The sequence below is a fragment of the Prionailurus bengalensis genome, chromosome B4, assembly GCF_016509475.1.
Source record: "Prionailurus bengalensis isolate Pbe53 chromosome B4, Fcat_Pben_1.1_paternal_pri, whole genome shotgun sequence".
NCBI lineage: Eukaryota > Metazoa > Chordata > Mammalia > Carnivora > Felidae > Prionailurus > Prionailurus bengalensis.
Window position 1 is genome coordinate 138,960,315 of NC_057358.1, and position 25,148 is coordinate 138,985,462.

A 25,148-nucleotide genomic window follows, 5' to 3' on the forward strand; every position below is an offset into this window, starting at 1 on the left:
CACCGCCACCGCCACCGCCACCGCCACCGCCACCTCGCTTCCTCCCCGGCGTCGCCCTTTAATGCCGTCAGCGCCCGCGCCGTGCGTCACGCGCGCCTGGGAGGGGGCGGGACTTCCGGACGCGCGGAGGCACAACTTCCGGAGGGAGGCGGAAGAGCCTCTCGGCTCTGGACTCCGGAGTCCCGGGACAGCTGAGGGGCTCCCCCGGGGTACAGGAAAGGGTCGCCGGGATCGGCCGGCTGCATTCCAGGTGTCGGGGCCGTGAGTCCGAGGGATGAGGAGGGGCCATGGCCAGCGACGGGGCCAGGAAGCAGTTCTGGAAGCGCAGCAACACCAAAGTCCCGGGCAGGTGGGTGTGACGGGGAGGCCGGGTCGGGGTCAGGGGTCAGAGGTCAGGTGGGCGCGTCGGCCGGCTGGGCTGCGGGTGGAGTCGGGGTCTGGGGGCGGGGGTGACCTGGGCTGTGGGAGGACCGCGGGGGAAGTGCGGGGGGTTGGGGAACTGGGGGCGGGGGGCCGAGCTTAGGGTCTGGGAGGTGACAGGGGCTGCGCGAAGCAGCATCGAGGCTTGAAGGGAGGAGGAGGGGGAGTCGCCGGCAAGTTTGTCCCGAGACTGGCAGGCTCCCTTCTGCGAAACTGCCGGGCTCCCTGGGCAAGTCGAAAGGCACCGGCTCGGGTCGTGCTTCGAAGAGTTCGGTGGAGTCCGGAAAGTGGCCCCAGGCTGTGCTCTGTGGGACGTCGGTTTCTGGAGGGGGCGTGGCGGTTTGACCCACTTGCCTGGCCTTCTCGTCTCTCTTGCGGACGACTGCTTTTGCCTTGAGCAAGGATTTGCTCGAGTGGATTTGGGACTCCCTGTGAATTTCCGTGTATCCCACTTTCTGGCCTCAAAACCAACTCCTTTCTCGAGTCAGCAGCGGGAAGCAAATTTAACCAAAAATGAGAACAAAAACAGAAACAAACAACTGAAGTGCTTGCGAAGACCTGGGTGCACCCTGGAAGCTGTACAGCTCCAAAGTCCTGGTTGGCGTGTCATTGATCCCTGGCCGGGGCCCCTAGGGGACGCGAAGACGGGACGTGGAAAATGCTTGGGATAAAATCAGCCGCTGGTGAAAATAGACTAAACAGATTTCAGGGTTTCTGAACACGGTTTATTCCATTTGGAAACTAAGGTCTGACGTACTGAAAATGAGGAATGTGTGGTCTTCAAATGACTGCGTGTGGAGCCATTTGTAAGCACAGCTCATTTGCAAGTGCTGTATTATAGGCACTGTTGTTCGTAAGCTTTGTAATTTGTTGTGTTCAGTCAGAAACGTGTATTTTTGGAGCTGTTTGGGAGTTGGTAGAAGCGAGTTAGGGTTTGCTCTGGCCCAGGGACTTGGGAGGGGATCGATCACCAGACGTGGCCGGAGATCCTGTTTTCCTTCCCAGGGCTGTGCTTGCTTGGAGCATGTCAGGGTCCGAGATGGTGTGAAAATTCTGCAATGGCAGAGAATAGGAGGTCCCAGTAGTGACAGAGGCAGATGCTCTGGGACGTGGACTCCAGGCAAGCTGAGCCGCGTGCAGGAGAACTTCTGTGTCCCTTCTGGGTCTTTCTTGAGGCTTTGGTCTGAACAAACTCTTAACGGCCAGCTGAGCTGTGGGAACGTGGGGCTGCTGTGTGTGGCGTCGTAACGGCGAATACGCTTTGGATTGACGACTATCTCTTGGTCATTTGTCCTTGCATTGGTTGTAGTAGTGTCCCCCTCCCCCCAGATTCCTCTCTCTCTGGAACCTGGGAACGTGACCTTGTTGGGAAAGTAGCATCTTTTTTTAAAAAAAAATTTTTTTTTTTCAACGTTTATTTATTTTGGGGACAGAGAGAGACAGAGCATGAACGGTGGAGGGGCAGAGAGAGAGGGAGACACAGAATCGGAAACAGGCTCCAGGCTCTGAGCCATCAGCCCAGAGCCCGACGCAGGGCTCGAACTCACAGACCACGAGATCGTGACCTGGCTGAAGTCTGACGCTTAACCGACTGCGCCACCCAGGCGCCCCGGGAAAGTAGCATCTTTGCAGAGGGACTCAAGTTAAAATGGGGTCAGAGTGGATTAGAGGGAGCCCTTGTGCAGCGACTGGTCTCTTTCGCGGAAGAGGGCAGTTTGGACGCACGGGGAAGACGTAGGGAAGACAACAGGGAAGAGGAAGGCAGACGTGGGAGCCGTGCGCTCACGGGCCCGGGAATGCCAAGGCTTCCTGGCAACCAGTAGGAGCAGGAAGAGGCAGGGAAGGATCCTTCTGTGAGGATTTTAGACAGAGTGTGGCCCTGCCAACCCCCTGATGTTGGACTTGAAGCCTCCCAGACGGCCAGGATAGATTTCTGTCGTGGTGTGACGGCCACAGGCAGCTAACATGCCCCCCTCGGCTTTCTTCGTGAGATTCTGTGTTACCGAAGACAGGCTTTCATCGCCCTTGGGCTTTGGCGCTGTGCTGGGTCTTAGGCATTTTGGAGAGTGGCGCCCTTGTTGGAGTTTCAGCGTTGGAGTGGAGTCTTGGAGAACTGCCAGAGGCTGTGGGTGCGGAGGGCAGGGCACCGAGGAGGGGTTGGGGCCCCTGGCAAGGCCTGCCCAGCCGCTGCGCGCCCCGTGCCTCCCAGGGCCCTGCTGCTGTTGCCGGCAGCAGGCGTCGCCCAGGTTTGCCCTCTTCCCTCAGCGGCTCACCTTCCCGTGGTCATCACTTGGCACACACTCGGGCTTTGCCTGCACGGGCACAGCGCTGTCAGACCTCCTGGCGGGGTCCTGTGGCTCTGCCCGTCCTGTCCGTGGTCCCCATGATTGTCTGACGCTTTGAGTGTGGACATGAGCCCAGGGAAGCTCCACGGAGGAAGAACAGACTCACCACCCAATACAGGGCTGTTAGGGGGTCATTTATACGGCACAGCCCTTAATGTCCCTTAGTCATGATCCCCTCCTTGTGCGTCCTTGTGACAATAATGGCTGGTGGCCACGGAGCACTTAGTGTTTGCCAGGCAGTTCCTGGTGCCCCGCAGTGTTGCATCTCCTTAGTGTTGTAGAGTCACAGAACGGTGCTCTGTCCTCCAGCTGACGTTCCCTGGGGGCAGGCTTGGGTTAGGGCCCTTGGTTGTATCCCCTCCGAAGTGCCATGTGGGGGAGCAGAGTAAGGCCCTTTATAACCCGACCCCTGCCCAATTCTTTAGCCACATCTTGCAGCCCTCCTTGCTTTGACCTTTGCCCTCAGCGGTGCGGACAGGCTTGCAGGTTCCTTGGCGTACCTGCTGTGTGATGCCTCGGTCAGTTTCATGCCATCAGAGCGGACCAGAATGTTCGTTCCCTCTCTTTCCTCCCCTTTGCCTGGCTTATTCAATTTTCTTAACTTTCAAAGTTCGCCTCCAGTGTACCTCCTCATAAAGCCTTGTGTGTTCTCGTGCAGCCTGGACCAAACCTTTCGTGCGTCAAACCCAGCATTGTTGGTAGGTGTTCTTCTCTGGACCGTGCGCTCCGCGAGTCTCACGACTGTGCCTTGCTCCCCTTTGCATTGTTAGTGCTGACTGATGGGGGTTGATTCGAACCTCCTTCCAGATTAGCCTCGAGGGAATAAGGGATTTGGGCAGGGGCTCACACTGCGCAAGAGGTGGTCTTGCCAGTAGGCCCCCACTCTGTGCACCTTGGACTGTAGATTGTTTGGCTGGTGCTTTCTTAGGGATTTCTCTTCTGGATGAGGCAGGATGTGTGATGTGGTGGAAAGACCTCTGGCTTGGTTCTGTGGTCCAGGTTTAGCCTATTTTTCCTGTTACCTGTGTGACTTTGACCAGGTCATGTCACCTCTGGGGCCCTCGGTTTCTGCACGTATAACCTGAGGATTAAGTGGCTGGGGCCTCCAGGCACATATTTGTTTGGTCTAGTCTGATTCTCACTCCCTCTCTCTCTCTCTCTTTCTCTCTTTAAAAAAATTTGTTTTAAATTTTTTATTTTTGAGAGAGAGAGAGAGAAAGAATGAATGAACAAATGTGAGTCGGGGAGGGGCAGAGAGAGAGAGGGAGACACAGAATCCGAAGCAGGCTCCAGGCTCTGAGCTGTCAGCACGCAGTCCCATGCAGGCCTCGAACTCCAGAACCATGAGACCACGGCCTGAACTGAAGCCGGACACTTAACTGACTAAGCCACCCAGGTGCCCCTAGTCTGATTCTCTTTGATTCTCTTTGACGAGCGTGAGAGAAGGCCTCTTGGACCAGCTTTGAGAGTCTGAAAATTTGTTCATTCACCAGGTATTTGTTTTTTTTTTTTTTTTTTTTAAATTTTTTTTTTTTCAACGTTTATTTATTTTTGGGACAGAGAGAGACAGAGCATGAACGGGGGAGGGGCAGAGAGAGAGGGAGACACAGAATCGGAAACAGGCTCCAGGCTCCGAGCCATCAGCCCAGAGCCCGACGCGGGGCTCGAACTCCCGGACCGCGAGATCGTGACCTGGCTGAAGTCGGACGCTCAACCGACTGCGCCACCCAGGCGCCCCATCACCAGGTATTTGTTTAACCAACACTCTGTGCCAGGAACAGGTGCTAGAGATACACCAGTGACCCAAACCGATCTGAAGCTGTGCTCTCACGGGGCTTACGTCGGAGCAGGAGGGGCAGAGAATAAATACCGTGACTGTGTGAGGCGGAGAGTTGCCCCTGAGAAGACGGTGGTTGTTACTGAAACGTACGGCAGAGAATTGGGATAGACCCTTCGGAGGCAGGCAGGGAGAGTGGGGAGGGTCTCACAGTGCCAAGGTGGCTGGAGAAGCCCTCACAGAGGAGGCTGCATTCGAGCAAGATTTGCAGGAGGTGAGTGCACAGGCCCCTCGGGTGGCCGGAGGACCGTGGTCCGGGCAGAGGGCGAGAGAGCGCAGAGCCCCCTGTCGGGAGTGACCCCGGCGGGTTTGGGACGAACGGGGGGCCTGATGACTGTAGCCGAGGGAGGAGGCAAGAGAGTCACGGGGCACGAGATCTGGCTGGGGGTGGGGGCGGGTCTCGCGGTCACAGCGAAAAGACGTGGGCTCTCAGTCTCTTATTCTGAAGTGGGGACACTGGAGGGTCTGGCAGAGGGGCGGCTGGAGCTGCCTCTGGTCTGGCAGGATCACTCTGGCTGCTGAGTGGGTGGTAGGTTAGGGGCCGGGAGGGCAAGGGCAGCACCGGGGAGACGGGTTAGGCTCCTGGGAACACCCAGGTGAGGGGTGACGGGGGCGCGAGAAGGGTCAGTACGTGGGTGGCGGAAGGCTCAGTCTCTGGCTCCCCGGGGCCGTCGATGCGCTTGGCTCCCGAGGGGTCTGCGGTTGCATCTGGCCTTCTCGCCACGCTTCGCTTGACATGCTGGGAGCTCGTCGCACGCTGGCTGTGAGAACACAGGCAGCCTTTCGGCGTGGGCCCAACGCTCGCTGTCCCGGCCCGGCAGTGTGCTCGGCTCGCGGGAGGGCGTGCGGGCAGCTGGGGCCTGTGAAGGGTGACATTTGTGAGTGGGATGGCGGCAAGCAAGGCCCGGTTTGAATGTGGCAAGGCTGTGGGTGCCCGGGGCGGAGCTGGGGCAGAGGGTGACGCGCGGTCCGGCCGCCACAGCCCGAGGAGTCCCTGAGCCCATGCGACGTGAGCTCCACGGTCATCTTCACGGGCCACCGTCGCTCGTCAACTGAGGGGAGGATTTGTCGGGATCACCCGTTCGTTCAGAACGTCCTTCCACGTGTCAGGTACCACGCGGAACCGAGAGAGGTGGCTCTCAGGCCGTGGGTGAGGGAGACCGCACGTCAGTTCGCGCGGTGCGAAGGGCTTCGAAGGCAATCCCGGGGGAGTGTTCGCAGAAGAGCGGGACACCGCGTGAACGGAAGGCTGCTCCCTCCCGGGAGAGGTCCTGCCTAACTTGAGGTGGCAGCAGCCCGTACAGATGCGGGGATGCAGGGGCGGGGGGCGTCAGAGCACTCCTGCTGGGACGGGCGCACTGTAGGGACTCCAGGGGCGGGGGAGCAGCACGCCGGGAGGGGAGCACTGTGAGATGAGCCTTGGGAGGGGTGCAGGTCTTGGAAGTCCATGGAAAAGAGTCGGGTGTTGATCCAAGAGCCGTGAGGAAGCACCGAAGGGTGTCGCTACGGTCCTGTCCATCCTCCTTGAGGAGAGGGCGAGAGAGGGTGAGGGTGAGGGCAGGGGCTGCCGCTGGAGTCGAGTGCGTGGGCTCAGGTCCCAGGCTACAGGCGGGGCTCGCGGGACGCTCTGATGGCCTCCGTGTCGGGGGCTGAGGTGGTCACCGGGGTTCTGGCCAGAGGGATGGGGTGTGGTGGGCAGAACAGTGGTCCCCAAAGGTGTGCACGTCCTCCTCCCTGGAACCAGGAACCTGGAACCAGGTCGCACGGCAGAGGAGAGTGAAGGGTGCACATCAGCTGACCCAGAGACCGCAGATTCTTCTGGATGACCTGGCGGATCCAGTGGGATGCAGTGAGCTCTTCAAAGTGCTCAGAGTCAGCAGGAGATGAACTCTGGTCTGCGGTTGCCAGCTCTGAAAACGGAGGAAGGGGCCACGAGCTCGGGGGTGTGGTGGCCCCCGGAAGCTGGAGCATCCTTCTCCTGACAGCCGGCAGGAGCCCCAGACCTCCAGCCGCAAGAAACTGCATTCTGCCAACAACCCGAATGAGCAGGGAGTAGATTCTCCTCAGAGCATCCAGAAATGAATGCAGCGGCCAGCACCTAGACGTCAGCCTGGTGAGACCCGCCTGGGACTGCTGACTGCCGGACTTTAAGATAATAATCGTGTGTGTTTAAGCCGCTGTTTGTGTGAGTTTGTTATGGCGGCCACGAGGGCCCCTAAGCGGGGAGCGGGAGGATCAGAGAAGTGTGCTGGGGGGATGCTGGGTGGGAAGGGCTGTAGGTAGCCCTCTGCACCTGCCCCTGCAGTCCTGCCCTTGAGTGTGGACGGGGTAATAACTCCACCAGTCTTCGAGGGTGGGCTGGCCCCTCTCCGGCAACTTCTGTAGAGTGCGCTTAGTGTCAAGGGGCTGGAACGAAGCTGGGACGGCCCTCCCTGCGTCTTGTGTGCTCTTGGGTCCAAGACTTGGCTGGAGGCCCTGCCTCTTTTCCCAGAAGCTCTGAGCTGCTGCCTTGACCAACTCTTGCTTGTGTTTTTATTTTTCTTCGTTTATTTAAAGAAAAAAAAAATTTTTTTTGATGTTTATTTTTGAGAGACAGGGAGAGTGAGAGAGAGACAGAGCACGAGCAGGGGAGGGGCAGAGAGAGAAGGAGACACAGAATCCGAAGCAGGCTCCAGGCTCTGAGCCGTCAGCACAGAGCCCAATGTGGGGCTCCAACCCACAAGCCGCAAGATCGTGACCTGAGCTGAAGTCGGACGCACAACCGACTGAGCCACCCAGACGCCCCTGTTCATTTATTTTTTAATGTTTCATTTATTTTTTGAGAGAGAGGGAGTGCAAGCAGAAGAGGGGCAGAGAGAGGGGGACAGAGGATCTGAAGAAGGTTTGATGCTGAGAGGGTGACAGCAAGGAGCCCGATGTGGGGGTCGAACTCACAAACCGTGAGATCATGACTTGAGCTGAAGTCAGATGCTCAACCGACTGAGCCACCCAGACGTCCCTCTCTTGTTTTTAGAAACCTGTTTATTTCCTTGTTTGCATTTTTGTTTTTGTTTTCAGCATTTATTTATTTTGAGAAAGAGAGCGTGTGTGTGTGCACAGGAGGGGCAGAGAGAGAGGGAGAGAGAGACTCCCAAGCAGGCTCCGCACTGTCAGCGCAGAGCCCAATGCGGGGCTCAGACCTACAAACCCTGAGCTTATGACCCGAGCCAGAGTCAAGAGTGGGACGCTCAACCGTCTGAGCCACCCAGGCGCCCCATCCTTGCTTGTATCTTTGACGTGGCTGTTTGGACCGCGTGCCTGCCTATTCCTCTTTTTCTGTTGCAAGGAGCAGGGCAGTCCGCCCCGGTGGGGATTCTGTCCCGTGGGCGTGGGTCTCTCTGGTCTCTTCCGGTGCAGAGTCCTGCGCACAAGTGGGTGGGTTTTTGCTGTGTACCCGGTTCGTTTTGCTTGTGTCTTAGCAGTCCTCTGTCGTGTTAGTTTGTCTGGAAATGTTTTGAAAAATAAATTTGATGTGAATACATATTTGTCTACTGCAGTGAATCTAGACTCTTATGGGTTAATTTTAAGTGAGGCCAGAAATGCTTAAAAAATAAACAAATCCCTGATGATTTTGATTAAAAGTTAAAAACAAAAAATGAGAACAGAGGGAAGTCTCCCATTCCCCGAGTGCCGTGAAGGCGTGGTTGGAGGTCACGGGTGGGAATGGGGAGAAGGGCCCCGGGAGCCCATCTCTCTGGTCAGGCAGTCCCCCAGACTGCCCCGGTGTGGCCCTGCCCTGCGTGTGGTGCAGATGAGGGCGGTGGTGCCGTGACCCGGCCCCCCTGCCCCGTCCTCTCCGGCAGCCCTGTCCAGTGACCGCTCCTCAGACACGCACGGCGTCAGTCTGGCCCTGCAGGCCCTTCGGGGCACAGCGTGGGTCCCGCTCGGGGCTGGGCCGCACACGGGACCCTGCAGACCTGCGGGTGGGGGGGAGGCCCCGCGCCCGGCCCCGGGAGCGTGGACGGATGTCCCGGGGCAGGGTTTCGTGCTGCACCCCGGATGGGTGGCGTGGGCCTCGTCGTGACCGTGGCGCTTGGTGCCCGGCCCCTGACGACACAGCCCGCCTTCGGGCCTCCGCAGCCGGGGGATTACGGACCGGGAGCTGACCGCCACTGCCGCCTCCGGGCCCTGCCCTCCCCGGCTCTCTGGGGACCTGGTGCCCGCGCTGGGACTCACACGGCTCGGGGCTCTGCGGGAGGGGACAGCAGACGAGATGTGGCGGGGTCAGGAGGCCCGGAGGGAACGGGGCAGCCTGGGTTCTTCCCATTTGTGGGACTTTCATTCTGAGTGCCCCGGTCTTTCTGTTCCCCTGTTCTGACACGCCGTTCCCTCTTCTCCGGGGGTTAGCGTGGAAACTCCGGGGTGCGTGCTGAGGGCTGTCAGCGAACCCAGCTGGTCCGAACGGCATGCTGTCTTCCTGCAGGTGTGGCGCCTGCACGGCTGGGGAGCGCGCACGCCAGGCACCGAGCCAGCCCTGCCCGCGTTGGCCTCTCCGCGTGGACGGCGGTGCTGAGGGTGGGTCTGTCCCAGGCCCGTGGCTCTGGGCGTGTCGTTCAGGGCAGAGCCCTTTCTGCTTTCACGGCTCCAGACGTTTCTGGGCTCCCGACCGCATCAGCCTTGTTCCCCAGGGTGCCTCCCAGGCTGTTCTTGCGCGTCCTGGGTGCGTCCTGGCCCTGGGGTGCGCCTGCCGCCCCCGCTAGCCTGGCCGCCGTCTGCTGGGGCCGGACCGTCTGGACACAGTTCTTCAGTGTGCCGCGTGGCGGCTCTCCCTTGTTCCTGCCTACGCCCGCTGCGGTTTTGAAATGGCCTTTCTTTCAGTGAACGTTTGTGCTGAACCAAAATACAGAATACGGCTCGCTGTCTCTAAGGCTGATGCCCGGAGGAGATGGGCGGCGTTTAGTTCCTGCCTTCCGCACGGGCTCCTCGGCCAGGGGGACTGGGATCGTCAGAGGGCATCGGGCGTGACGTGCATGGAGAGGCAGGGCGGAGGACGGGGTCTTGGAAAGGGGACGGGTCCCTGGGCGCCACTGTGGGCCTCGGAGGCAGGACGCAGAGTCGAGGGTGCCGGTGCGCCCGCTTCTCTCGTTTTCTCGTGAGCCTGTTGGCAGGTGGGGAGGCCGCCCGTCAGCGGGGCCGTCCCTGGTGCTGCTGGGGTGGGGGCCTGGCGCCACCTCCCCTGTTCGGAGAATAGGCTGCCTCCGTGGACCGCAGCCGCCCGTCACTCTTCACCCTGGCTGCCGTGGCGTGGAGCGGCCGGTGACGTCTCGGTGGCTGTGTGCTGCGTGTTGTTTGCTTTTTAGAATTATGCCCTCTCTCGGATTAGTTTTCGGTCCCCAAACCAGTCACTAGAGCCGTCGTGGCGTTTTAGGTCTCAGCCAAATGTGACTCTGTGAACCGCCCTGACGTTCGGTGGCCGTGACAGGGTCGGTCGGGCCCGGGGGGTGCGCGAGCGGGTCAGCGGGCGCTGCCTGCTGGTGTCCGTGCCGAGGGAATGTGCCCTCCTCTGTGGAACCTAGCGACTTGGTCAGATTTGCAATGCCTCATCGTTCGGGCATTTGTGCGATGAAGAAGCACGAAATGTCGCAGGCGGTTTGGGGATGCCTTCTGTGTGCCCACCAGACCCTGCGGCTGCGAGGCCGGCGTTTGCCGGGGGGGGCCGGACCCCAGCCCGGAGCCCGTGGGGTGCGGTGTGATTCCCGCAGCAGCGTGGGCACGGGAGGCACCTGCTGCTGGAGGGTGGGGGTGGCCTCAAGCTGGACCTTGAGGGACCGTCACTTCCTTTAGTCCCTTACGAGGTTGTGCGGGTACTCTGTAGTCCCGGCCCGGGGCCAGCCTTCTTGGCAGTGAGGGGGCCCGAATGAGGGCCCAGGTGAGGGAAAGGCGGACAAGAGCACTCCCGGCGGGCACCTGACGGACGGGGACGGACGACCAGACGGAGAGCGCTGGAGGCCAGCGCTGTGACGGGGGTACGCTGGCCCCAGCCGGGGGTGGCCATGTGGGGAGGGGCCGGAGGGGGGCAGAGAAGGTTCCGGTTGTTCCCCGAGGGCAACTGGAAGACCTGGCAGACTTTAAGCTGGGGAGCAAAGCGGACCTCTGACTGGCAGAGCCGAGGCTGGCTGGGGGCAGCTGTAGCTCTCTCTCGGGACAGTGACAGAGGGGAGAGTGTTTCAGGATCTAGGGGGATGTGGAGACAGTCTGAATGCGGGTGGCCTGCTTGAGGGAGGAGGTGAGGTGGCCCTCGGATCCTGGGATAGCCGTTGGTGGAGAGTGAGTCGCAGAAGGAGTTGGTGACCTGGTCTGGAGAAGAAACGGAGCCCTGATCCAGGGTGGGACATCCTGGGACGGCGGGTGTCCCAGGGAGGGCGTGAGGGGTTGCAGGAGGCAGGGGCGCTTGTCCGCGTTCCTGCCTGGTTGGCGCTGGGTGTCCAGGGCTGGACACTGAGAAGTGGGTGTGAGGTGTGGCCGTCGGGGCACAGCTGCGCTTTGTGGTGGACCCGCTGATGCGACGTGGGGAGTGTGTGGCCGGGTGGGCGGTGGTGCCCAGAGGCAGCGGTTTGAGAACCTTCGCCTGCGGGTGGGCAGGCAGTGTCGGGAGAGGGCATGGTTTCCGGTCCAGTGGGAGGAAGGCAGGACTGGGGAGCGGAGGTCAGGGACGCGCAGAGGAGTCCGGACAGGCTGGCAGGAAAGGGGGTGCGGTGGCGTGGGGGGTGGAGAGAGCAAGGTGGAGGCCAGGTGAGGGCGGGATTGAGGGGAGCAGCCGCGAGGGGACGGGCGGGGAAATGGGGCTCAGTGAGGGCTGCCACACTGCCCTGTCCTGCTGACCCCAGAGCCTTCTCTGTCCTTCTTCCTATTTCTGATAAACGCACGCTGCTTTTGCTTCGGTGGAAGGATGGTATTGGCTCGGGGCGTGCGACACAATGATTTGACACAGGTGTGTGTGTGTGTTGTGAACCCATCACCACAGTCTGTCCTTAACGTTGGTCACCACGCATGGCGACAGATTGTTTTTCTTGCGATGAGAGCTTTTAAGATTTACTCTCTTGGCAGACTCTTAAAAACTGCGAATAAACTGAGGGTTGATGGGGGGTGGGAGGGAGGGGAGGGGGGTGATGGGCACTGAGGAGGGCACCTGTTGGGATGAGCACTGGGTGTTGTATGGAAACCAATTGGACAATACATTGCACATTAAAAAAAAAAGATTTACTCTCTTAGCAACTTTCGATTATGCGACACAGTGTTATTAACTATAGTCCCCGTGCTGCACGGCATGTCCCCAGGACTTACTGATCTTGTCACCAGGAGATGGAACCTTCTGCCCACCTTTCTCCCTTTTCCCCCGCCCCCCCCCCCGGCCCCGCATATCTGACAGCCACCAGCCTGTTCTCTGTACCCATGTGTTCGCATACTGCTTTTCTCTTGTGAAGGAAAATTTTATTGTAAACATGCTCATTTCCAAGATCTGTTTCAAGAGACGTCCACAAAACAGCTTGCTGATTGGCTCAGTAATTGCCCAAGTCCCTGCTGGGTTTTGGGGGACACAGGGAGCTTGACAGGAGACAAGTCTCTGTCCCTTTCTCAGGGGACAGAGTGGAGTGGGGTGGCACGGTCGTTGGTGGTGGGACAGCACAGGAGATGCTCTGGTCTGGGTCCGTGGGGCCGCGTGTTCTGCCGTTCCCTCCACGGGACGGAGGGTTTCAGATTGTGCTGCGGGGGCGGAGGGACATTGTTGCTGCTGTGTTAATGGTGCTTCCTACATTTTCCTCGGAAGCCCTCTAAAGTTAATATCCTTGGAAAACTTGCTTCTTCTGAATATTTTATAAACCTGGGGAGCATCACTGTGTGTTAGGATGAGTCTGATGGTAAATCAGTTGCTAATTTAGTTCGTATTTCAGAAAGCTGCTGGTGAGCGCAGTGGGGGCACTGAGCCATGAGCGGGGAGCCGGCGGCCTGACCTGCCTGTTGACTTTACACGTCTGCGCCCCAGGAAGCATTTTGCCCTAAATGCGGTCATAGGATTTGTCGTTCACTTTCTGACGCTTAGGACATTTCTTTCCTCTCATGCTTCACTGGCTCAGGGCCATTTTCACCCACTGCTTTTTAAATTTTTTAAAATATATTTTTAATGTTTGTTTATTTTTGAGAGAGAGAGAGCGCGCAAGAGAGAGAGAGAGAGAGTGAGCATGAACGGGGCAGGGGCAGAGAGAGAGGGAGAGAGAGAATCCCAAGCAGGCTCCCCGCCGACAGGACAGAGCCCGACACGGGACTCGAACTCACGAACTGCGAGATCATGACCTGAGCCGAAGTCCGATGCTTCACCGACTGAGCCACGCAGGCGCCGCTCACCCACTGCTGTTTAACCTTTCATTGAGAAAATGCCGTTCTGGCCCTGTTCTGTCTGTTTTGTTTCACAGCCGAGGCCTTGGTGTAGGGGTCCACATTGAACCAGAAAGCTGTTTGCCAGGAGGCGCAGGAGAATCACCCTTTTGTCAAGACCTGGAGGCCTCACGGCATGCCTCCTTCCTCCCTGACTTCTGCCCTGGGACTCTGGGCTCGTTTACCTCTTACCTGTGCTTACAATTGTCTGCCATCGAGGCAGGAACGGGCGCGGGCTGTCACCGGCTCCCTGGCATCTTTCTAGCACCAGCGTCGGGCCGGACAGTGTTCGCTGAGTGGCTCGAGTGAAGTGTGCTCTCGACGTGAAGACCGGGCCCGAGCACCTGGCTGTCCACAAGCGGGCCCCGGACCGCCCTCGGTTCTGGTTTTTGTTAAACCCTCCCTGAACCGCGTGGTAAAGGCGGAGAGGCTGAGTTCTGGGGAGCCTGCACTGATGCCAGGGGCCCCGTCTCTTCTCTGGGCCTCCCCCTTCTGACCAGTGTCCCCAGCCTGCCCTCACCTGTGACCGCCTCCGACGAGAGGCGCCCCTCGCTGCCAGCTCCTGCCTGCGGCGAACCTCGGCTTCACCCCGTCTTCCTCGCCTGCCTTCCCCTGCCTGGTGGCTTCCGGCGGTGGCTTCCGTGCCTCATGCAGGAGGCTGTGTTGGGAACTGGGGGGCTGTTGGGGCGCGGGTCCCCTTCGGGCCGCCCTCCCCGGCATCTCTCCACCCGTGTCTGGGCCGTCTCTCTCACCTGGATGGGAGCCTCGGTCAGGCCACAGGGTTGGACTCCGTGACACTACGTTCGTTCTGTTTTTCCATTTGAGCATCCTTCCTGGCCGCTGGGTTGTGTGGTCATCGGGATTCATGCCCATCCGCCCAGAAAATACAGCTGTGGCTCCTGCTGTTGTCTGCTGGTCACAGGTCCACCCTTCTTAAGTCTCACTGTCTTAGTCTGGGGGTGACGCGTGGTGTCGTTTTCCCCCGAAGCCGTGGCAACGTTTGGTTCTGTGGTGGTAGCCTTGCGAGCCTGTGTTGTTTGGGCCTGTCCGGAGGTCTGTGGGTGACGCTGTAGGCCGGGGGCCCGTGCGGGATCAGGCCTCCCCTGCGGCACAGCCACCTTCCTGGACATCCGGTCCGGGTGGAGGGCCCCTCTGGTTCTTCCCTGCCCTCCTGCCCCCCTCCCTCCATGTGGCATCTCCACGGAGATCTCATCGGCACGTCCCGTATTTCCCCCGCTTGAAGTGCACAACGCGGTGTTTTTCGTCTGTTTACGGAGTACGGCCACCGCCGCCGTGAACTTGAGAGTGTGAGCTGCACGTGCGCGGGAGCCCCTCACTCACTAGCAGCGACGCCCCCTCCCTCCCCCCCCAGCCCCTGGCAGCCATGGGCTACTTGTTTCTGTAGATGTGCTTCTTCTGGACGTTTCTTGCGTTTGGAATCGTGTGAGGTGCGGCCCTCTGTGACTGGCCTCCTTCACGGAGCGCGTTTTCGGGGCCCGTCCACGTTGGAGTGTGTGCGTGTGTCCGCGCTACACGCCTTTTGGTCACTTGATGGTGCCCCATCGTGTGGGGGTGGCCCCGCGTGAGCCCGGCGCTTGCCCGCTGACGGGCATTTGGAGTGCTTCTGCGTTCTGGCTGCCACCAGGAGGACAGTCACAAACAGTACTTCCTTTGTGCCCGCGGACGTTTTCATTTCTCTGGGCTGCATTCCTCGGAGCGGAAACACAGGGTCACGCGGCAACTGACCTTGGAGGACCCCGGGCCTGTCCTCAGAGCGGCCGCCCCACTGTGTCCTCTCGGCAGCGCGGGAGGTTCAGAGCCTTCCCGTTCTTGCCAACGCTTGTGTCCCCTCCCTAATTTTTGCCAGCCTTCTGGGGTGACACGGTCTCCCACTGTGGTTTCGGTTTGCGTTTCTCTGACGACTAAAGCTGTGGTGTTTTCTTTTGAAAGGCTTCTGTGCATCATGCAACCAGAACAGGGGTGGCCGGGCGGGCCCGGGGCTGGCCAGGAACGCGTCCCTGAGGAGCGCTCCGCCTTCTGGCCCTCTGGGTGGCAGAGACGGAGCTCCTGGCAGCCTCGCGGGGAGCACGCCAGGCCCGCCATCCAGTGTGAGGAATAAGCTGTTACACGTATAGAGTTGAAGCCACTGGATTCTGTCCCTGGACCCAGCTCCTCTCTCCACTCACCCCTACCCACTGTCACTATCCTGAGTTTGTTTTCCTTGCGTGCAGTAGGAGTTTTGACCACTCGTACACGTATCCAAAACGAGTTTCATTTTCCGTTTTAAAACTTTGTATAAACGGGGCGCCTGGGTGGCTCAGTCGGGTAAGCGTCCGACTCCAGCTCAGGTCACGATCTCGTGGTTTGTGAGTTGAGACCCCGCGCCGGGCTCTGTGCCGACAGCTCGGAGCCTGGAGCCCCCTCTGCCCCTCTTCCGCTTGAGCTCTGTCTCTCTGTCTCTCTCAAAGAGAGAGAAACATTAAAAAACCACGTTCTGTAAATGATGTCATACTGTCTCTATTCAAGTTACTCTTCAGTGGTATGTTTATGAAGCTTACCAACCCGCTGCTTGTAGTTCTTCCTGTCTGTTGTGGCTGGTACTCCTGTTAAGTGTACATGTTCCCGTTTGCTTATTCGTCACTCAATTGATCATGGACATCTAGGGTTTTCTTAAATTTTTCTTTTCTTTGTAGTATCACCGATGTTGTGGAATCTGTCTCCCATGTCCTTAGGCCAGGGTTTCCCACGGTGTGTACCTGGGAGTGCCATTGTCGTGTGGACCTGCCTTCCTCAGGAATCTCTAGGGTCCTCTCTACAGCAGCGAATTACTGTAGTGTTTCAGAGCAGTGCGGTTTATTAAAAAGTTTGTTGGTTAACATATTTTTTAAAGAACAATTTCATTATGTGAAATGAGGTGGGTATGTTAGCTGCTATTTTTTCTTTTAAAATGGTTTTAGCCGAAGCCTGTTTTTCTTTTTAGCTACACAAGAGCAGATAAAAATGCAATTTTAATAAGATAAAAAGTGATGCCTTTTAATCTGAGCCTGAACTTTGTTGGAACATTTTCTGCTCACTAAGCACGAGTGGGGTGCCCGTGCAGAATTCACGTGTGTGCGCTGTCCCGGGAGGGGAGGGGCCCGAGGTGTGCGGTAAAGGGCAGGACTTGGTGGAAACGACGTGCTCGCGGTAGGCCGAGACCACTGCCTGCTGGCTGTGAGCTGTGTGCGCGTGTTGAGACATGGGGAGTGGTTCAGGGGAACAAAGTAGATTGAGGGTACTGGTGGGTGCGGTCTGTGGATCACTCTGTGGCACTCAGGCCGCTGTCATCCATGGCCGGCCTCTTTTTTACATGTTCTTAGGTCTGGGACGAGGGAGCTAGAGCTCAGCAGTTACTGGGTTAGCACTGTGCCGGCTTGTCCTTATTGGACCTAGGACTTGAACCCAGGCCCTTTGATTCTAAGACTGGAGACTGACTTACTTTCTTCTTTCTTTCTTTCTTTCTTTCTTTCTTTCTTTCTTTCTTTCCTTTTCTTTTCTTTTTTCTTTTTTCTTTTTTCTTTCTTTCTCTTTTCTCATTTCTTTCTTTCTTTCATTTTCTTTTCTCTTTCTTTCTTTCTTTCTTACTGGAGACTGACTTTCTTCTTTCTTTCTTTCTTTCTTTCTTTCTTTCTTTCTTTCTTTCTTTCTTTCTTTCTTTCTTTCTTTTCTTTCTTTCTTTCTTGTTTATTTATTTTTGAGAGAGAGGGCAAGTGAGTATGCACCGGAGGGGCAGAGTAGGGGGGAGAGAGAATCCCAAGCAGGCTCCATGCTGGTGTGGGGTTTGATCTCATGAACTGTGAGATCGTGACCTGAGCCGAGATCAAGAGTTGGACGCTTACCAGCCTGAGCCACCCAGGAGCCCCAAAATTGGAGACTTTGTACCAAGGTCAGGGAGGCCTCCAGGATATTTCAGGAAAGGGACCATGACCGTGACAGAGAGGTTGTGTTTAATCCAGTCAGGCTGATAGGTTTCCTTGAAAAGGAGCCCACGGGTTCTGTCAGGGATCAGGGTCAGGAGTTCATTCAGCCCAGTCACAGTGGGGATGGCTTGTCTCTGTTCCATGGTGTCTCGGGTGTCACCGGGAAGGTCCAGCGGCTGGGAGGGAAATCAGAAGAAGGCTGGTCACTCATGTGTGTCGCGGTTGATGCTGGCCATCTGCTGGGACCTCACCTCAAGCCGTTGGCTCTGGTGCTTACATGTGGGCTCCCCCTGTGGCAAGTCTGGGCTTCTTCAGAGCATGGTGTCTGGGTTCCGGGAGAGAACCCGAGAGAACCAGCTGGAAGCTGTGTTGCCTTTCAAAAAGATGATATGTTTATTCAGATTCACATATAATGTCGTTCACCAGTTTAAATTCACATGGGAAAGGGGCGCCTGGGTGGCTTAGTCGGTTAAGTGTCCGACTTCGGCTCAGGTCATGATCTCGCAGTTCGTGGGTTTGAGCCCCACGTCGGGCTCTGTGCTGACAGCTCGGAACCGGGAGACTGAATCGGATTCTGTGTCTCCCTCTCTCTCTCTCTCTCTCTGCCCCTCCCCCACTCATGTGCGCGCACGCACTCTCTCTCTCTCTCTCTCTCTCCCCCTCCCTCTGTCTCTCTCTGTCAAAAATAAACATTTAAAAAATTAAAAAAAAATTCACATGGGACACCCTCACTCATTTGAAGGGTGAGATTCAGTGGTGTTGCGGTGTATCCAGAGACTTCCCGTAACCATCGCCACTGTCAATATCAGAGTGTTTATCGCCTCAAAAAGAAACCCTGTCCTCTTTGGCTGTCACCCCAACTGCCCATCCCTCACCCCAAGCAACCACTAACCTGCCTTCTGTCTCCATAGATTTCCATTCTAGACGTGTCGTATAACTGGGGTCACGTAAGAGGCGTTTTATACGACTGGCTTCTGGCACTTAGCGTAGTGTTTTCAACGTTCTTCCTGTAGCGTCGGCACTCATTTCGTAACCGAATACTATTCCGTCGAACAATGTTCCGGTTCACCACGTGTTTGTTCTCATAGAACATTATGAATGCCAATTCACTTTTTTATCTTTGTAAGTAAGCTTCAAGGTTCTTAAGAGTTTGTAGTGCTGTGTGCTTGTCTTTGCCTGCCCAGGACTCCCCGTAATGCCCGTCACAAGGTGGTAGCTTTCGAATGTTTATTAAATTCTGCCGAAAAATTTTAGGATATAAAAGGGAACGATAAAAAAAATTGTTTTCAGTGTTTATTTATTTTTGAGAGAGAGACGGAGAGACAGCACAAGCAGGAGAGGGGCAGAGAGAGAGGGAGACACAGAATCCGAAGCAGGCTCCAGGCTCCGAGCCGTCAGCGCAGGGCCCGATGTGGGCTCGAACTCACAGACTGTGAGATGGTGACCTGAGCCCAAGTCGGACGCCCCACCGACTGAGCCCCCTAGGCGCCCCTTTGAAAAGGGAATATTTTATGTAATTGAAGTGCTGTGCCACAGGCACAGGAGTGGAGGAACGGATGGACGGCTGGAAAAATGACCCCGTATAAATGCCGCATTTTGAAGATGGTGTCCTCAAACCAGTGGTGAAAAAAAGGATAGGTTTTTGACAAATTGCATCAGAACAGTTGATTATTTTTTTAAAAAAGTTTTCTTACACAGTACGTAGCAAAATAAAAGAAATTCTAGGTGGCTGAAAACTTAAGGGTAAGAAATGAAACCACAGAAATGTGGAATGAGGATACGGTGGAATACTTAGCCGGCTCGGTAGGTCTGGTGGCTGAACGTTCCTGTGCTTCCTAATTCCTAAACCCGTGGGAAGCCCTGACCCCCAGAGTGAGGGTGTTAGGAGGCGGGGCCTTTGGGGGGTGAGGAGGTCCTGAGGGTGCAGGTGTCCCCCGCCCACCGTGGTGGGATTAGGGCCTTTATAAAAGACACCCCAGGGACCTCCCCTGCCCCGTCCCCTGCCCCTTCGCCTGTGCCCGCGTGGCCAGCCGCCTGCCGGGTGAGGACACGGTGAGGTGGCACCTTCTGCAGCCCAGAAGTGCTTTGATCTTGGACTTCCGGCCTCCAGAACCGTGAGGAATAAATGCCTTTGCTTATAAGCTGCTGCCCCATGTGTGGTGTATTTGTTAGGGTTGGAATGGGCTGAGACAGTGGGGGTGGGCCTTTGTTTTTAATCTTAGAGTGTGTGAGCGAGGAAAAGAGGTCGGGGGCTGAGGGGGAGAGAGAGAGAGAGAGAGAAAGAGATTGAGAATCCCAAGCAGGCTCCACACTCGTCATGGAGCCCAACACCGGGGCTCGATCCCACGACCCTGGGATCATGACCCGAGCTGAAATCAAGAGTCAGCCTCTCAACCACCTGAGCCCCCCGTGCCCCTGGGGTGGGCCTTTTGGGGTATAGTCGTCAGAGCAGAGCCCTGGGTAAAGCATGAAAGTGAGGTTGACTTACCAACATAGACCTTTGAGCTTCCACAAACCAGGCAGACGGATTTGTCACCTTGTCTGTCACCATTCTGTTCTACGTTCTGGCTTTCTCTTGCTGCTGTGACAGACTACCACAAACCCACTGGCTTATAATACCCATGAATTATCTTACGGTTCTGGAGGTCAGAAGTCTGACCTGGGGTTGGTGGGATAAAAGGAAGGTGTTGGCAGGGCTTTCTGGAGGTTCCAGGGAGAAGGCGTTTCCTTACTCTCTCCAGCTTCTAGAGGCTTCCCACGAGCCTTGGCTCGTGGCCCCCTTTCTCCATCTTCACAGCCAGCAGTGTAGCCTTGACCTGAGCATTCTTCATGGCCTCACTCCCTCTCAGAGGGCGGGAAGGCTTTTAAGGACTCGTGATCAGATCGGGCCCTCCTGCCTCGCCCAGGCTCCACCCAACATTTATGTGTTTGATTGCGTGTGCAGAGCCCCCTGTGCCGTGTGAGGGGACACATTCACAGGTTCTGGGATTACGATGTCTTTAGGGGCCACTGTTCTGCCAGCCACACTGCCTGAATGACAAGAAATCCTCTGTTTCCAAAAAGGTTTTTAGGGTGCAGTAAGAAGAGGGTGAACACCCCCTTAGAACGACGGACGAAGGGCCCGAGTAGGCGGTTTACTGAATGGAGTAGCACAGTCGAACAAAAGTGTTTCAAAATTGTTTAACCTTCCGAATGACTGAGGGGACACACAGGCAGCGTTGGGAGCACTTTTCTCCCATAAAATCAGCAGTGATTTGGTTGTGCCCCCGGCTGCCGTGTGGACAGTACGCGTCACAGTGGGCAGCGCTTCGGTTACGACGCAGTTACGTGGTGGGACAGCGAGGTTAAAGGTGATGCTGTCCAGGGAGGTGGAGGGGGCGTGGGTCACCTGGTGCCCATTCTGCTGTTACCACTTTCAAAACCTTTCAAACGTTGGAAGTAATTACAGGTTTACAAGGAGTGGCAGAGAAATTTGTGCCCTTCTCATCATGTTTTTTTTTTTTTTTTTTTTAATTTTTTTTTTTCAACGTTTATTTATTTTTGGGACAGAGAGAGACAGAGCATGAACGGGGGAGGGGCAGAGAGAGAGGGAGACACAGAATTGGAAACAGGCTCCAGGCTCTGAGCCATCCGCCCAGAGCCCGACGCGGGGCTCGAACTCACGGACCGCGAGATCGTGACCTGGCTGAAGTCGGACGCTTAACCGACTGCGCCACCCAGGTGCCCCTCTCATCATGTTTTTGAATCTGATACGGAGCGTGTATGTTTTTGCACGTATCAAAGGTCAATATAAGGTCATATGTAAGGTCAATAAATATAAGGTCAATAAATGCATTTACGTAAATTGAAAGGTAACGATACGGGGAAGGGTCATGGCATGTTGCTCAGTGAAAAAGGTAGGGTTGCATTCTGTCTTTAAAAATGAAAACGTTCTTCTGTGCGTGAAACGCCCCGGCGTCTGCCTTTGTTTTCGTGTGCGCGCACCGCCGACCGGCTGCTGTGTCAGTGTTACTGTGGTTGTCTCTTGTGGGCGGACGATGACAGGAGGTTTCCCTGCTAGCGGCTGGGAAACCTCATGCAAGTGGGACTTGCAACTTCATGCAAGTGGGAGCCCGAGGGGGGCGGACGGGTGGACTGCGCTCTCTCATCTCCCTGTTCGGCCGCGTTCCGGGCTGGTCCCGCATCTCGAGGCTGTTTCTCGCCGTGGCACGAAGGCCGAGGAACCTCGAGGCCTCCCGCCTGAGCTCCAGCCGGGAAGAGAGGGAACAGCTGCGGGCCAGGGGCGTGCGCTGTGAAACCAGGAGGGGCTGTGCTACCTCTGACTCACCTGAGCTGGGTCGTCTGGCCTTCCTGGCTGGAAGCCCCCCCAGCCCAGGAGGGGGGGGGGTGTGGGTCGGGCTGCTCGGCTGACCACCCTGCTCGCCTGCCATTTTCCAAGTTTATTCTGATGAGCCGAGGAGTTTTGCAATAAGACTATTTTGTCTTTAAAAGACTATGTTTTTTAATTAAAAACATTTTTTTTAATGTTTGTTTTTGAAAGAAAGAGACAGAGCGTGAGCAGGGGAGGGACAGAGAGAGGGCGAGACACAGAATCTGAAGCAGGTCCAGGCTTTGAGCTGTCAGCACAGAGCCCGATGTGGGGCTCGAACTCACAGACCGTGAGATCGTGACCTGGGCTGAAGTCGGACGCTCAACCAACTGAGCCTCCCAGGCGCCCCTAAAAAACTACGTTTATCTTCTCTTTGTAATTCTGCGTTTTGTCTTCAGACAGAGTGGTACCAGGTGAGAATTTCCAGATGGGCATTCGGTCATCAGGGCTAAGTCCTGCCGGTGGCACCCGGCCGGAGAGCAGAGGCTGCCGGAGCTTTGGGAGTAGCCCCCAGCCCTCCGTGGCCTCGTCACCGGTGCTGCCTGGGGCCCCGGGCCGAGGCCCATTTGCAGGGCGGCTGAATGCCCCGTTGTTTGTGCGTGTGGGCTTGTGTGGCACCATTCATCCCTCCCGGACGGGCCCTTGGGACCCGTGGCAGCTGATGGAGAGTTGCTGCCCTCAGGCTCGTATGTGGGTTGCTGGGAACTGGTCCTTTTCCTGAGTCAGTGGTGGGCTCCTGGGGAAGCGGAAGAGAAGCTGATCGGTCTCCCTTCTCTTTTTTAAACAGCATCCAGCATGTGTATGGCGCCCAGCACCCCCCCTTCGACCCACTGTTACATGGCACGTAAGTGAGGCCTGGACTCAGGCTGCTTTAGGCACGCTCTTGGGCTCCCTGGGATTCCTGAGGGGGAGGCGAGCGGTCTTCCCTTCCGCAGACACGTGTCGAGGCCTCGCACGGCCCGTCCTCTGGAGGAAGGCAGACTTGGAAGCCTGGCCCGAGGTGGGGGAGCCTGTGCGGGAGAGCCTGGGGCTGGCACCCCCTGAGCTGGTGGGGGAGGGCCTGGCTCACGGCGGTGGGTTTACTTCCTCGCCCTTGGCCGCACTCTGCGCGGTCACCCGGGGCCTGCTGTGCCCCTGGGTCTGGGCTCTGCCCCAGAGGCACGCGAGAGGCATTGTGGCCCCGCAGGACCGCGCTGTCCTTGTTTAAGGACCTTGTGGAAGCTGTGCTCTCTCCAGGTCCGCGTACCAGAGGCCTGTGTTCTGTGGACAGCCCCCCTGGGAGGTTTGCAGGCACTGGCCAGCGGGAGGTTTGGGGAGCAGGTCTGAGTGTCCTTACTGTGCATTGCTGCGTTTGCTCCCAAATCGGTTCCGTACGAGGGCTGAGGCTGCTCAGCGTGACTGGCCCTCGAAAGCCTCTCCTTCCTGCCGCTAAATCCTTACGAGTCTTCTTCTGGATGCTTCTTTGGATCGTGTTTGCTTTTACCCTTGGCTTTACCCTCAGCTCAGCTGAAGTGGAACCCTCATGTGTGCGCTGTCCCACCGGGGAGCTCCTTCCTGACAGGATCTGGGGGGGATCCTCTCGGGCCTCCGGGAGGACAAGCAAAGACCTGCCTTTACTTCGCAGCCTGCTCAAGGCCACGCCCAAGGTGCCCACCACACCGGTGAAGGCCAGGAGGACCAGCACCTTCCAGGAGTTTGAGAGCAACACCAGCGACGCCTGGGACGCCAGTGAAGACGACGATGAGCTCCTGGCCATGGCGGCCGAGAGCCTGAACACCGAGGTGGTCATGGAGACGGCCAACCGCGTCCTGCGCAACCACAGCCAGCGGCAGGAGCGCCGCAGGCCGCCCGAGCCTCCCGCGGTGCCGAGCGGTGACCTCCGGCTGGTGAAGTCCGTCAGCGAGAGCCACACGTCCTGTCCTGCAGGTGGGATGGGGGCACCGAGCAGACGGGGTGCGTTTCTGAGAGAGAAGGGGCCGGAGTCCTCTCCCTGTGGGAGATTAGGCGGGTTCCGTTCTGGGTGTGGCGGGAGCTGCCTGAGTGCCTGCGGTGGACTTTTCTTTGCCCTCCCAGCTGAGCGCTTCTCTCCTCCAAGTGCGGGGGCCAGCTTTTGTGGCTTTTGTGGCTGGTCGTGGGAGACATGGCTAGTGCAAGGCCCCGGGGGACCCCGTCTCCCTCCTAAGTGCACCCCGGTTGTTCCGGGGGTGACATTTCCAGCCGAGGGGCCAGGCTGCTTGCACGTTCAGAGCCTGCACCTCTATCGGCAGCTTCCAGCCATCCCCTGCCCCGGGTCAGGTACACATGGGGGTGGGGCTGGGGCGGGGTCCGGGGTTTGGAGTGGTGAGTTCAGGTTATAAACTGAAGGATGGGATCAGCGTGTGTCTGGTACCCTGTGCCTGGCTCTCCGTGGCCTTTCTCGAGATTGCTGTTGTTACTGTGGTTCTTTTTGTTTTCGGGGGCCTGTGATGTAAGACAGCAGGTATTTGACGAGCTTCTGGGATGGGTCAGGCACCGCTCTCAGGGCTTGGGGGCCCCCAGGGGAGTCCTTGCCCTGGAGCGTGTTCTGGCGGGGGCGGGGGGACGGACACCGACCTACGCATGATCGGCAAGGAGGCACGGAGTGTGCGGGGAGGTGACAAGAGCCAAAGGTCAAAATAGAGGCGGGGCACGGTCATGAGAGCAGGCAGGACCCTGGGGCGGAATCACAGGTGAGGCCTCGGGGCGCCTTTCTGAGAAGGTGAAGGAGGGAGGCGTGGGCACCTGCAGCAGAGGGGCCAGTGCGACCACACCCTCGCTGGCTCCCCCTCCCAGGCTTGTCCCCGTATGCTGGTGAGGGCGGCCTCAGGTTTCCCTTCCGGCACACCCGGAGCTGGTGTCCGTACCTGGCCTGTCTTCAGAAACCCTTCCCACAGGTTGATTAACTTTTGAGATGCCACAAGTCTCCTTAGGTGAGAGTGTGGTGAGCAGTTTGCATATTGGAATCTAAACTATTTTTTTCTAAAATAGAGTGAACTTCAAAGTATTTGAGCCTGAACATGAAAGTCCGGGTAGGGGTTCCACAAGTGGGTTGGGACTCCCTGTGACCGATGGACCGTCCCTGTGCACCCTCAGCCTGCGTGCATTGACCGGCTCCTGCATGCACACCACCCCCCCATGCGCACCACCCCCCCGTGCGCACTGACCGCCCCCTACATGCTGACCACCCCCTGCGCTGACTGCCCCCCCACGAACCCCCCCTGCACTGACCGCCTCTGCACTGACCGCCCCCGCACTGACCACCTCTTGCATTGACTACCCCCTGCACTGACTGCCCCCTACGTGCTGACCACCCTCTGCACTGACTGCCCCCTGCACTGACCTCCCCTGCGTGCTGACCGCCCCCCACACTAACCGCCCCTGCACTAACCGCCCCTGCACTAACTGTCCCTACACTGACCACCCCCTGCACTGACCGCCTCCTGCACTGACTGCCTCCTACGTGCTGACCACCCCCTGCACTGACTGCCCCCTGCCTTCTGACCGTCCCCCTGCGCACCCTCAGCCTACGCACCTCTTCCTGTTGGCAGGCACCCCGTGCTCCTCTGCCCTTTGCTGTGCTGATGAGAGCCATTGAGGCATCTTCTTACGTCTCAGGGGCCTGGGTAGAGCCTCTGTAATACCCGCCGTCCGAGCAGTTGCTGGAGGGGGCCTCAGCACCCCAGAGATGTGGGGCCGGTGTTGGTCAGTGGGGTGGCTGTAGCGAGAATCCCATAGACCAGATGGAGTATGAACAGAGTTGGATCCTGGCGAAGGCCCTCTTTGGGTGC

The 25,148-nt window shown here is 57.7% G+C and overlaps 1 protein-coding gene and 1 long non-coding RNA gene across 3 annotated transcripts in view; both read left to right on the forward strand.

The window, feature by feature from the left end:
- The first annotated feature begins 128 nt into the window (after positions 1–128).
- The window catches only part of TBC1D22A (TBC1 domain family member 22A), a 326,492-nt gene continuing 301,472 nt past the window's right edge, over positions 129–25,148 (forward strand). For both annotated transcript variants that reach the window (XM_043562939.1, XM_043562938.1), the window contains exons 1-3: positions 129–349; positions 22,130–22,186; positions 22,967–23,268. In XM_043562939.1, the coding sequence (XP_043418874.1) occupies positions 288–349; positions 22,130–22,186; positions 22,967–23,268 (421 nt within the window). In that variant the 5' untranslated portion in view covers positions 129–287. The remainder of the gene's footprint in view (positions 350–22,129; positions 22,187–22,966; positions 23,269–25,148) is intronic.
- LOC122472927 lies at positions 4,084–6,775 on the forward strand. Its single transcript, XR_006294557.1, has 2 exons — positions 4,084–4,258; positions 4,512–6,775. It is a non-coding gene; the product is annotated as an uncharacterized LOC122472927 (long non-coding RNA).